The sequence below is a fragment of the Meleagris gallopavo genome, chromosome 6 (assembly GCF_000146605.3).
Source record: "Meleagris gallopavo isolate NT-WF06-2002-E0010 breed Aviagen turkey brand Nicholas breeding stock chromosome 6, Turkey_5.1, whole genome shotgun sequence".
In the NCBI taxonomy this organism is placed as follows: Eukaryota; Metazoa; Chordata; class Aves; order Galliformes; family Phasianidae; genus Meleagris; species Meleagris gallopavo.
Genome location: NC_015016.2, coordinates 32,126,320 through 32,140,248, shown reverse-complemented (window position 1 = coordinate 32,140,248; position 13,929 = coordinate 32,126,320). Strand labels below are relative to the sequence as shown.

Genomic DNA, 13,929 nt, shown 5'->3' with positions numbered 1-13,929 from the left:
CTTTACATATAGATACTTCTTAACCAGTCACTAAACCATACTTACCTGTCTGGATTCCCAGCTGGCCAGTTCGAGAAGTAGACACCATGAAATCCTGATCCCAAATAGGAGAATTTGGGCTGTAGACTTCTTCTTCCAGCATTGACAGAAACCTAGGCACAAAAACAGATGAAATATTAACTTAAAAGGAGAATTCAAAACAGGTTCTTTTTTAGAATAAACATTTTCTAAGTAAAAAATAATTACTCTGTAAAAAAACACTGTTGGCCAATCTTCAAATAAATTCACATGCACACTATCACAAAATGGAGTAGACAATAAGTATCTTAATTCAGTAGAGAGACGATACCTACAACAATTTGTCTTTGATTATAAGCAATATGTGCCTAATTTGATGGGAAAAAAAAAAAACAAAAAACCCAACAACCAACAACAACAACAAACCAACAGATAGAATCTAGACCAAAACTGAGCACTAATAAGAAAGCTGAATGTAGGCAGATAATAAGTACTGATGTGATATAATGATGACAAAATATGTCCATCTACATAAGCCAGCGTTTTGTAGATGTATTTGCCTCCATCTTACAGATTCAGAAAATCTTAGTGTTAGTTATTAACAATAGGAAGACATTTTCATTCCTTTAAGTGTGTTACTGCAACATTTAATTGCATGTTTGTGTTTTCATATTAGTATTTTTTTATCTCATTTTGGTACACTTACAGAAACTTTAAACCTTTCTCAATATTACTGCAAGTGAAAAGAACACTGCATAACATCAGCAGTCAGAGACAAGTGCTTCAGACAAGGCAGCCTGTAGAAAATTTAAAACACTCAGTAAACAGTGCTTTTCTTCCCTTATTTCCCCAAATCAGTGAATATTTAATGTTGTCCAAATAACTTTTCCAGGCTTTGGAAATGTAGGGACAGCTTTTCTCAGTGCAAATCTGCTCCTTATACCAATGTGGCGTTGAATCTTCCTTACACCTACCTGGGGCCAGATCACAATCCTGTTCTCAGATATACCAAGCACTCCTGTAACAGTCTGCCCCAAAGACATTTAACACTCTTCAAAGTATTAAAAGGCACTGTTAATAATACTAGGAGCAACAAAACCTATCTCTACCCAGCCTTGGAAAGTCCATGTGGTTTTTCATTCTCTTGAGGACTAACCATCTCTAGCCCCAGACAATTATCTGCAAGTCCAACTCTCCTTCTAAAGCGGGTTCCTTACAATAGGTCACAAAGGTAAGCATCCAGAGTAGGAGGCACCACAACCTCTCTAGTGCTCCGTCATCCTTACCATAAAGAAGTTCTTCCACATGTTTGCATGGGACTTCCTATGCTTACTTTAGGCATTGCTTTTTGTCCTATCACACATCATTGAGAAGAGCCTGGCCTTATCCATTTGCCTCTCACTTTCCTTTACATACTTATAAACATTAATCAGATCCCCTCCTAAACCTCTTTTCCCCAGGTTTAGACATTTCCACGTCAAAGTCACATACAAGTGGTTACCCTCGAATAATCGTTTTGTAACACCTTACTTTGGGAAATGGGTGAGGATTAGTGTCCGTTTCTCTTGAGGAAGCTTGTCTTTCTCTTGCCTGGCCTGCTCCAGCAGTTGCCGTCTCATTACAGTAAAGACGGAGCGAAGCAATGTCCTGCCAAAAACCTGCGTGGTTTCATATCGAGGTAGACTATCACAGAACTGAGGGACATTGCAGTAACAAAGCCACCTGTAAGGATGAAAAAAGTCAGATAGCTATCACCATCTAACATATAAATTAATAACTGAAAGCATTAAAAGCACTATCTACATCATTTATAGTACAACTGAGAGCTATATGATTGTATAAATCAGTTCCACATTAAGTCTGGGCAAAGTTAAATAGCATTTATATTGTCTGGCTTTTTTTTAGAGAACTATCAGCCAAGCCCTCTTAAGTCTCCATATACTCTTTTACTCCATGCTACATTTTCCACAAGGTGCTCTTGTGATAGACAATGCTCACATACCACATAAAATTCATGTTGACATCAAGGATTATCTCAAGTCATTCATGAAGACACTTGCACTTTCTGCCTGTGACTCCAAAGACTTTGTCCTTGGCTTGGTCTATTTTCCCCTCTTTAAACTTCTGCATTTCCAAACACATACCCAAAAGAAGTGACACTTCTAACTAGTTCCACTGGAACACAACTAGATTCCAATCCTGGTATTCCACCAGCTAGCTTCTTTGTATTAGCCATGATTCAGTGCTCTCCTTTACCAGTAATTCGCTACATAACGAGTCTTGCATGAAGAAGCAAATATTAAAGTGTAGCAAGTCATGTCACTGTTCTTAGAAAAGGCACAGTGGTACTGAAGAGGTAAATCAAGAGAACATGGACTTTGTAGGCCAACAGGACTCCAGTGTTTTAACAGTGTTTTAACACTGGAGTACAAATGAACAGAACCAATGGTTATCTATAGCTTTAACAGAATTAGATCACAACCATCACAAAAACTAACAATGAAAACTGGATATCTGGGTGTAAACAGGCTATTCTGGCTTCTGTACTGCTAGTCTCATTCAGATCCAAAGTACAGCCTCCCTCAAAACTCTTTTATCTTAATCAGACAGGGCAACTTTTCAAAAGTAAGAGTTGCAAAATTGTTTTTCGATATACACACACCTCTGCTTCATGTTCATGGCTGATAAAGCACTCCTCTTACAGCATAAGAACACATGTAATACTCTGATAAAGTTACACAGAAATCATTATGTTTTCGAGTAAACTCAGTGTCTGTGAGAATTCACATGGTGCACCTTTGGTGTACAAGTGTTCCTCAGCACCCATAGCAGTGCCTCCAGTGACAGGGCAGGGCATAAACCCAGAGGAAGGGAGAAGCTTCTACTGAGAAGCAGGAACTAGATGAAAAGAGGCCCTCATGTTTGAGGAAGCCTTAGGGACTGCAAACAGGAAGCTTTGAGAAACTGTAAGCTACAAAATGATTTACAACACAAGCCATCAATCAGATCCAGTGCTAGCTACTGATTCCTAAAAACATAGATCCTAGTTAACTCTGGCTATGACATATTAAAAACAGAGATATCAAATACAATTTGAAGAGCCCATCAGTACCTCTTCCTTTATGCCAGGAAGGTGTTTGAGGTGACAGGTTTGTACAGGGCCACATCTCCCAGAGGTACAGATATGATCTGGGCCATATCTGGGCAGACTTCTGACTCACTCAAACCACCCATGACACCCTTCTACAGCGTGCATGACTACTTCATGCTGCAGTGCATGGACAAATCTTGATGGGATGACTCTTCAAGTTCTTTATGGTAGGTCAACAGATTTGATATAACATCTGCTGGTAAACAATAAAACCCCCTCCAGTTTTGTGGAAGGGGTGTGACTTTGTAGAGGGACAGTGTATACAGATCAGTGTCCTTCCTCACACAGTTGCAGGACTTCTTATCTGAATGCACCATCCATAGTACATACTTACACAGGTTTTTGCTCTTCTACTTGAAGGGAATAGGGTTTTCAAGAAGAAAGGACATCCAAAAAGAGAAGTCCATGCTCATCCTCAAGCAGAGAAACAGTCTTTGTCCATTCCTCAAACAGTTGAGCTGACAGCACATCAACTGCTTACAGTACTGGTAGCTAACTGCTGCCTGCACTGACGTGAGAACTTACTGCCTCCTGTCTCTGTGCTGACTGGAAAAGGTACCACACGGTTTTAATGATGAAAGTAAAACTAAAAGTGACTTGGTTTTTTATACTAGCTTTTCTTCCCCCAGTGACTAAGTCATTCTTCTGAATTCTGATGGAGTACTAAAAGGTCATACAGGAACTGTAATTTTAAGTAACTTGATATCTTTTCACAATTTGGCAATCAAATGTTTAAGAATTCTTTTTTAATTGTTCATATCTTCCATGATTTGGTTTCAAACCAGATGCTCTGCAAAGTTTAATACATATTTTTAAAGTTTAATAAGAACTTGCCTTAATTTTTAGTACATGAAATAAGGACCTTATACAAGCCTCTAATCATAACTGGACTGACAACTCTGTAAACATAAGAGTTGCAAAAGAGTTGTTATGTTTAGCTGTTTGCAAACATATAATCCCTTTCTTTGGCTGATAAAGCACTCTTCTCACAACACAATGATGTGTGTACAACCTCGATATGACTTCATTAAAGTCATCAGCTTTTTAATAAGCTCAGTGACAACAGGAATTCTGTCATGGCATACCTGTGAAGTACAGGTTCTCTATGTACATGTAAGCAAGATTTGTAACAAGCGAAAGTGCCATTACCTGGTATAATTCACTTTATACCCTGCAATATCATCATTGGGTGATCTTAGTCTTCGTTGAGAAGGTGTCTCCAGGTGCCAATAGTTAATGCGGTTCAGAAACATTTTAGCCAGTTCCACTATTGTCTGCCTTTCCTTTGAGGGTAAGTGGCTAAATTTGTACTGCACAAAATTATTCACACCCTTGAAAGAGAAGAAAAATGTCTAATTATTTACCCAGAATTTTTGTAGGCGTGACCTTGAACACTTATCACTTTATGTCTATTTACTCTGGAGAAGGAAAAAGATATGAGAAAGAAAATAAGTACCAAAGACCAAGAACTCCTCGCTGAGTCACATGCCACAAGCTGACTCCTCTGTTCAGAGAGTCAAGTGCATTCAAGTGTTTTTACTCTATTCCTCTCTAGGATCCAAGTTAGTGGGAGAGAACGAAGATTCTTTAATTTTTGCTGTTTTTCAAATTAAATAATAATAATAATAATAATCAGGGAACAGAGAAAGATCCACAGGGTTTTCTTCTATATGTTCATATATGTACTACCTCGCTGCTAACCATGCTGCATGATTTACGCTTTTTCCCTGTAAACAAAATATGTATTCTTCATCACCTAAAATAGTACAGTTCGTGTTGTGGGCTTCTATTTAATTTTTTGTCTATTCAGTACATTATTTTTTCAAGAAGTGCCAGTGTTTCACAAGTACAACACTAATGAACCGCTAAAACAAAAATGTGAAATTATTGATCTATTTTGAGGAAAAATTATTTTAGAATAAGCTGTAAAAAAAATTATCCTTTCATCTCTGTGCTTTACCTTCTTAAGCAGAATGAAGTGTGTGAAGGGAAAAAAAACACTATATTACACAAAATCTTTTAGTAGCATATTTTAGGACCAGGAGTGTATGGTTATTACATTTCCTTATTGCTTGTTTATACTAAAACTGAAAGAAAAACTAAGGTAAAGTCTTCCCAAAATTCAGCAATAAAGAACTTTTATTATACCGAAGTACGAAAAGCAATAGTTGTAAGGATAGACTTATTATACTAAATAGCCTTCACATTTAAAATGTCTTGTTTAACAATAGAGTAGCCATTCATCCACCAGTGGGAACAAATTCAGCTCCTCACTGAGTGAGGTATGTAAGCCTCTACATAGCATCCCTGGAGTTAATGGGCCCGCTTGTATGCCAAAAATCCATTCTCAGGAACTTGCTAAACCAAAATCTGAATTTGTCATATGCTCTTTATCCATTGAGAATTATACAAACCTCAGCTATTCTTTGTTTGGGGCTGTTTTTTGTTGTGCGCCCTTTGAAAGAGAAGGCTATGATCTCACTGAACTGGACTGTAACATTTACATTGACTTACTGAAGACAAAAGTCATTTTAATATCAGATTTCAAAACTTTGTCAGCATTTTTCATCACACAAGACAGAGAAAGACTAGAACTGCCACACAAAAAAGTAGTATTTTAAGTTTCATTCTCTAAATCCACAAAAAACCTGTCAGTTTCAGTAAAGCATAAGATGAATGATGAGTGAAGTGAAATAATGTGACTATCATACTAATGCTAAAGTAGAAGAAGCTGTAGGAGTCTCCTACAGATTCAGTCATTGTCTTGATAAATATACAGAAACATCTTTAAACTGCCTGAAATGCTATATTTTAAAAAATAGTGGTTATGTTTTAATAAAAAAATAATGTTTTTTATTTACCTGCTCAATGCTAGGCTTCTCAAATGGGGGACTTTCCAAAGATCCTTCAATAACAGGTTTTCCCATCTGTAAAATGCACTTCCTCAAAAGCTGTTAAAAGATAAATATTTAAGAAAATTAACAAATGATCATTGAAAGTCAATAGAATACAAAACACATTGCAAGCAGTGCTGAAAATCTCCTAGCTATGTATCTGTTTTCTTAGTCACATAAATTTATAGCTCCTTAACTTCACCATTAATTGCTTTATATCTTTTTTGAAACTCATACAAAAGGCTTCTATGTATGCGTAGGCAGCTTAGTTAGCATTTATGTCAAGTGACTTCTCCCAGTTTGTGAGTGAAGACAAAAAGAACTGTGGGTGGAAGCAGTTTATGGATGGGAGTCGGGGTTAGCTCCTGAATCATCTGGCTGACTTTTGGAATAAGATATGATACATTGCAAGCACTACAGATTCTAGTCTAGGGGTAGCTGCTAAAGTATCATGCTGAAGAAAAGAAAATCTCTCACTGGATAAAGTCAATACATGCATAAGGGGCATTTTGAGCAGTGAAACTGGCTTATGCATGACAACTGACAAGATCCTGCACAAGTTCAGCTTACTTTGAACAGGTAGAAATAAACTTGCTTGGTGTCTGCATCTTCTTCTTTATGGACACAGGTGAACAGATACTCCACATCCAGTACAATCCCCAGCAGCCTATTCATTTCTTCTTCAGACACATTCTCCAGGTGGGAAACATGAGCAGCTAAATAAAATAAAAATCCAAATATGTGGAAAGCCTATTGAGAGAATCTATATCAAAAACATTTCCCAAGATATCTCAGACTAAGCCAACAAAACCATGCTTGCAGAGGTAAAGATCTATTTGAAAAGAGCCTCTTATCAGAGCCTACTGAAATGTAAGTCACACTAGAGCCCCGAGGAGGTAATTCCCATAGCACAAGGAATGTGACTAACTGGAATCACAGACAACATAAGTCCTGTCTGCCTGTATTAATATGCTGTAATATATAAATAATTACATTCCTTTTTTCCTGAGAAGAATTATACTTTTGAGACAAAGTTCCTCGACTAAACTCATGTAAATTAGATAAATCAGGTATTGACTGATACAAGTAGCACTCAATTTTCGTGAAGATTAAAAAACTCGGCTCCATAAATAGGCTTTTTATTTTAAGCTGGACATTACCAGCTAAATCTCATACCTTTCTGTCATGTAAATTTAGATAATGTTTTGTTCACACTGTACTAATACAGTTTCTGCAGACTGTACACACTTGTTTGTTCTGAAGCTTACAAAAAAAAAACAGCTAAAAGAACCAACCATCTTTTAGCATGTCGTAATTTCTAAGTAACAAGTTCCACATTTATAATTTTCAAAAAGCTTGTGGGATATTCATGCAAAACGGTTTTAAGCAACTGGCCTTAGGAAGTGAGAAAGCAATATGAAACAAAAAGTCAATTCCCAAAAAGAAGACATTTGCATTACAAACAGCAACAATCTTAGCTGACCCCAGGCCAATGCACATGGTATGCATATCCTTTTCTCCAAAAAGGAGGAGGAAATATCTTTTAAAAGCAAAGTAAAACCATTTAAAAGTTGAGCACTTTAATTTTTATGTCTTTTGATAACTTTTATCAATACATCTCTTATTAGACAATTATTGAATTATCATCATATGTCAATGTGATTAGTACTGGTAAAAAACTTCAGTATAACTTGAAAATGATGATATTTATCAGCCACCAAGGAAATATCAAGGTAAGGTGTAGTTCAGTATAACAGCTACGAAAACATTTAAATTCAACAAATTCATGCTTTCAAGTAAAAAGGACACCTTGGTTCAAAACATCAGAAAGAAGCCAGCATTCATTTCCACTTAAATGAACACTTATAACAGGGTATTTTATTCTGAGTAAGTAAGTGAGGTGGCCCTCACAGGTTTCCTTTAAGGAAAAATATTCAGCAATCTAGGCAGAATAAAACTATTTCTTTTCTGTCTTTGAGCCAGATACAACAGTTTAATATTCCCAGCTGTCTATTCTCATCCTGTAAAAGTAATAAGTTTCATCCTAGACAAGCACTGCAAAAGAAATCGACAACATAGTGAAGAAACCTTTCTTTGGATGTTCAATAGCCTGCTCCCTAATTTCTGCAGCCAATAATAAACCCTTTCTTAAACAAAAGCTTTAACATGCTGATATCAAATGCTATGTTACTCTTAACTGGTGTTAAATAGTCCCATTTATTTGCATTGCTCCACTGGTACCTCAGCTGCTGTTATACTTGCCAAAAAAAAAAAAAAAAGGCAAAAAAACCACCACAACTATAGGTTGCTTCTGCAGCATGCAGGAGAAGAAAGCAAGCAGAAAGAAGGCCAATGCAATGATTTCAGTGATATGAAGACCTGAAAAACACCAGGTTAATTACATTGCTTGTGCAACTTCAGTAACAAAATACTTGATTGTATGAAATAGCAGTCAGAAAACAGGCTAAGGAGGAATGTTTCTACAGTCTATCTCAAAATCAGTGTTTATGTAAAAACACAAGTAATATACATACGACAGGCAAAACAAGAAATACTCAAACACGTTACATGAAGGTGCATAGCAGGAACTGCAAACAGAATTGGGAAGAGGGGAGCCTGAACATGTACACAGTGTAGAAACACATTACTTAACCAGTGCATTATTCTCAAGACTGATAATGTTTACCAACAGGAAAATGCACTGTTAAATGAGAGAAACCAATTAAATTTAGAAGAGTCTTGGAGTACATAACACCTGGCCTTGAGGCTGGTGGGCAGCAAATTCTCCTGGCCCACAGTTCAGTCACCAGTTCAGTTTCATGCCAGTGACCCAGCATACTGTCCACATAAAAGAAATATTCAATAAAAATCCAGATGTAAGGCAAGCTGAGAGACTGAGCCAAACCCATCCCTGAAGAAAAGGAGATGAGAAGCAGAATTGTTGCTAGCATACACTGGCATACCAAATGGAGATGATGGTTGTGAGGAGAATATATCCCATATTTTTGATCAGGTATGATTTTAAATTCAGTGGAATTTATACATCTCTATTTCAACAGTACCCAGATAAAAAAAATATGCACCACAGATGATAATCTGACACCTGAACACCTTGTGCTTGTGCTCAGCCTAGTTTTAAAGGCATTCAACAGTAACATTTAGAGGGGATGAATACGAAAATTATCTTGGAAAAGACCACTGAAAGACATATTTTGACCAGTAGTTTAAGGAAATAGACAGCAACTCATTTCAGTTATTTAAAATGAAAAAATCATTCTCATTACTTACAGTTGGCACACACAAAACCAAAACTTTATCTTTTCTAAACAAACAAACAACAACAAAAAAAGTGGTTTGTTCCATAAGGTAGCTGTCACTGGTACTGGTTTTCCCTGAATTAATGACAGTTAATGACTGATTTAAGATTTCTCACTGACCAAAATCTCCAACTTTAAAAGCAGATTTTTTTTCAGGAAAAAACAAAACAAATAAACAAAACAAAACAAAACAAAAAAAAGCCATAGCATCCACAAATTCCACAAAAAAAGTTGGGAACCAACAGCCTCAACATCTCATAAGATTTATAAAAAATGAATAGTCTCTTTTGTCTCTAAAAATAATAGTCTCTTTTTTGGGCAGGAATGAAAGGAACAGGTAACACAAGCTACCCTGGCTGCACAGCCAGAGGCAGCACAGAGAAGCAGTATGATGAAAGGTTGAAACTAACACGTGTGAAGAGACCAAACATTCAGTGATACCATGTATTTATTAATCTTCTAGGCAAGGAAAAAAACAGGGATTTGGGAGACTCAGAAAGGAAAATGACGAAAAACCCAGAAATGGGTCAAATGTAATGATGGCATGAAAAGGGAACAGAAGAGAAATAAGTTGTACCCACCCTGTCCTTCACCCTCCTCATTAAATAAAAACAAGTTCCCCACAGAGTTCTATGTTATTTAAAAAAATAAGTGAATAAATGATCCATTGTGAAAGCTTTAGATTTCCTTCTCCTTATTACATGGTCCTAAGTTATGGTCACATCAAAAAAATTTAAAAGGAACTGCTTCTGTTCAATTAGTTCTGAATTTTGTGATAGCTGAATTTTTATTAAATATTTGCTAATATATACTGAAAAAAAAAGTAATCAAATTTAGTTTGTATAAGCACAATTTTTAAATAAAAAAATTACAGTGATAAACTCATCTTTTTCTGGTTGTTGTTGCAATAAATAAATATTTTCATTTGCAGAAATAAAATATGTAGCAGGATTTTGTGCAGGTACTTCCAAAATATATACAAATAAAGTCCCAACAACATGAGATTAATGCATATGTCACATGAAGCACTGAAATTTCTATGGGCATCTTAATGGTGCTTTTGCATTTTACCAGCTTAAAATGTCTGTGTTGTTAGAACTTGTACTTTAGCTCTATTTCTCCGAAATTCACTTAGAATAATTCTGACATATCTTAATCTAAGCAAACAGACATTTATGTCCACCAGTTTCCAAATCTCAGCACGGCATCTTAAATTTCGTCTTGCAAAAGTGCAGACTTGTGTGTATACACACGTGGATTCCAGGAGAAAGACCAAATCCTACCTAGTGTGTGACTGCAGCTGCGGCACGGCTCAGTAAGGCTCACAACTGCCTGTTGCAGGTCTGCCCGAGGGGGTGTGGGAGGTGGGTTGGGGTTCTTCCAGCCATTGCATTTACACGACTCCTCAGCCTGAAACCAAATTAAAGGAGTATCAACCAATAGAGTTTAAAAAACACAACAACAAATCAGTGAGAACAACAGCAACAAAAAAAGAACTTGGTGAAACTGTCCTATTTTAGAGGCAATAGGAAACAATATTATTATTTACAAGTTTTTTTGTTTTTAATAAAACACAGTGCTAGGTTTTATATTCTAGATAAAATCAGAAATGGAATAGTACTCCAAATATAGAGCTTATCATGGTATATTATGGTATGCAAGCTGTATAAATATGCAAACTCTGGCCAATTCCTTTACAGAAAGCCCTTATTCTAGGCTCTGTATAAAAGAAGCATTCAAACATTTACCAGTATATCAGCACAAACAGATCATATCAGCACATACAGATCCACCATGACAGTTTAATGATTTAGATACAACCAGAGGCTATCCAGTAGGCAATGTGTTTATCGCTGCCTTATCAGCTGCACTGGCAGCAAGAAATCATGCAACTAAAAATAAGCACATAACAAGCCAAGCAGGGTTAACCAAACATTGAAATAAGCAAGCAGTAACTGTGCTAGTCAAAAAAGCTGTCCAGGGCGAGGCTTGGCCGTGTCATCAACACAGCGAATGCCAAAGACCTTGAGCCTGAAACCAGGAAAATCTTTGAGGGCTGCTCCAAAAGTAATCTCTCCTATTTTATTATGTTGGTGTGTGTCAGAGGCAAATGGTGGTGGTATGGCAGTAGAAGTTGAACCTTCCCCCCCAGACAGACAACTGCAGAGGGGCAGTCTGATGAAATGGTGTCTGATATGGAAGTGCGAAAGTGTGGAATTGAATTCCTCCATGCAGAGAAAACATTACCCATTGACCTTCATTGATGCTTGCTGAGCATTTATGGAGATCAAAGAGTGGATGTGAGCTCAGCGAGGTGTTTCAGCAGTTTCAACATGAAAGGCAAGCCAAGTTCTGAACGGCCACGCAGATATTTTACAAGTGTGGCATTCAGGCTCTTGTTCATCGCTGCCAAAAACACATAGCTAATGGTGGTGACAAAAGTGTTTTGTAGATGAGAACTTGTTCTATTAAATAGTGCTATTGTGGGCTTTGTATCTGCTGTAATTTCCATAAATAAATAGGAGGCATTACTTTCAGAGCAACCTAGGTAGTTACGGTCACTGACTGAAACAACACCAAGGGCTTGCAGCTAACAGGGATAGACATGAAAAGGGAAGGTGAAGACTTGGGTAATCACATTTCAAATCAGTCAGCTAAGATCTTATCTGAAGAGCAGCTTTAAAGGAGGGGATTTTTTTACAGAAGTTCTTAGTTATTTTCATGGTAAGGTTCTCCTAACAGCATTCACATTCCCATTTGAAGATCTAATCAGAAGAAAAGAATGTTTTTCTACTATTCAGAGATATCTGTGCGCTGGGCCGTAATGAGATCCTCACGAATTTGCAATGCCAAGAGCTCCGTGAGGAAAGTACCAACTTCTGTGTGATATTTATGGCTGAATCAACCTTTGTAGGAAAAATGGTGGAGTTAATACATTCAGCACTAACATGACATCTTTCAAAATTATTCTGAATACATTTAATAGAATCTATTTTAGGAACCTATTTCATTTTCCTATTATGTTTCCAAATCTCATCTCACCTAAGGAAGGAGTACCCAAAAAAAAGCAGAAAAGATTGTGGTTTGACAGCACCTAAAACTGACAGCTTTGTAGACTTGTGGGTAAAATGTTCCTCCACTCCAATTTCAATATTCTGCAACCTGAGCAGTAGGACAACTGCTGCCTGTGTTCTGCTGAGCACCACACGATATTTTTACCATTCCTACTGCAGAAGTGTTTATCCAACTGGACTCCTGGCCCCAGGCTCTGATGGCATTCAGGCATGGTAGAAGGGAAGAGTGGTGCTTTCAGCAATAGGATACTCAGAAACATACCTGCAAGTGCCCAGCAAAGCCACTTCCACATACTCCCCTTGGAAGAGGGACCTGCTGCATTGTCTGGACCCAGCAGTGTATGAGTGTATGATACATTTAAAATATTGCATCAGGGAGATTTCAACATGAAACGTGGGGAAATCTGGGGAAAATTAAAATTTACTTTTTTTTTTTTTTTAAGCCTCAGCAAATGCAACCTGGAATGATTTGCAATGAATTTCACATTATTTTTCTACGAGTAGTAGAATTGGCAAGGAAGTGAAGAAGGGCTGGGATGGGGTGTTATTTTGTAGTAGAAGCTATCTCTTGCAGTTTCTCAGGCACTGAATGGGTTTTATTTTTGTTTGTTATCCAAACCTACAGGACCTATTAATGTTTGATGACTAGAAAGAGAAGTCAGTGATTGAGTGGCACCTGAGAACCAAGGATTACCCTGGTGTGAGGACTGGGAATGCAAGTGAGATGATTTGAAGCCACATTTTCATTTAGCACTTCAAGTTAGGCAAAACTAAATAAAAACCAAATAATCTATCCACATTTGCTCCACGAAAGAGATAACGTTGCCATGAGAGTTAAAACAAGGAGAGAAACTGAGAAGACTGTCAGAAAAAGAGAATATTGCCAAAGAAAATTCAAGAGAGTTGTAAGTTCTCAAGCAGACCAACAAACAAACAAAGACTGAATATTAGTTGGGGGAAGCAAGATTTGATCTTTTCTGGACAAACTGGACTCTGTCTGTACAAACACTGAACTCTGTAAATTACTGACATAACACAATGCCCATTATTAATTGCCTTACATCATACAACAGTGAAAAATGATGCACACCAAAAACCCCACAAGGCTAGGCACAGGCATTTTGAGAAATTCTTTTCCAAATGGAAGCAGCATTTTGCAGAAGCTCACCACACAATGTTTATGATAAAGCCTAAAAATCTATAAACAGTGAGTAACTACAAAAACTTTAGTGTCACACAATAATTAACAGCAAAGATGCAAACAAACAGATGTATGAATTGCGATAACAGCTCAGTTAAGCTGCCAAAAATAAATATCAGCCCACGCACAGCAGAATGAAAACAGTGTGTTCAGTGGCAGATCTTTTTCAGCCCTTGGTAGCATTTCCTTGCCAGATATTTTGAAGCAGATGTTAATTTGTATTGTTTGAATTATTCCAGAGATCTTTCTCTAACAACTCTTAGGGTGTTTTTTT

At 37.1% G+C, this 13,929-nt stretch overlaps 1 protein-coding gene across 1 annotated transcript in view; it reads right to left on the bottom strand.

The window, feature by feature from the left end:
• The window catches only part of KAT2B (lysine acetyltransferase 2B), a gene marked incomplete at its 5' end in the record, with an annotated part of 30,064 nt that extends 19,238 nt beyond the window's left edge, over positions 1-10,826 (bottom strand). Inside the window, 6 exons of the mRNA XM_010712805.1 lie at positions 46-152; positions 1,549-1,740; positions 4,319-4,500; positions 6,031-6,120; positions 6,634-6,779; positions 10,664-10,826. Of these exons, the coding sequence (XP_010711107.1) occupies positions 46-152; positions 1,549-1,740; positions 4,319-4,500; positions 6,031-6,120; positions 6,634-6,779; positions 10,664-10,826 (880 nt within the window). The remainder of the gene's footprint in view (positions 1-45; positions 153-1,548; positions 1,741-4,318; positions 4,501-6,030; positions 6,121-6,633; positions 6,780-10,663) is intronic.
• Positions 10,827-13,929: the final 3,103 nt, after the last annotated feature.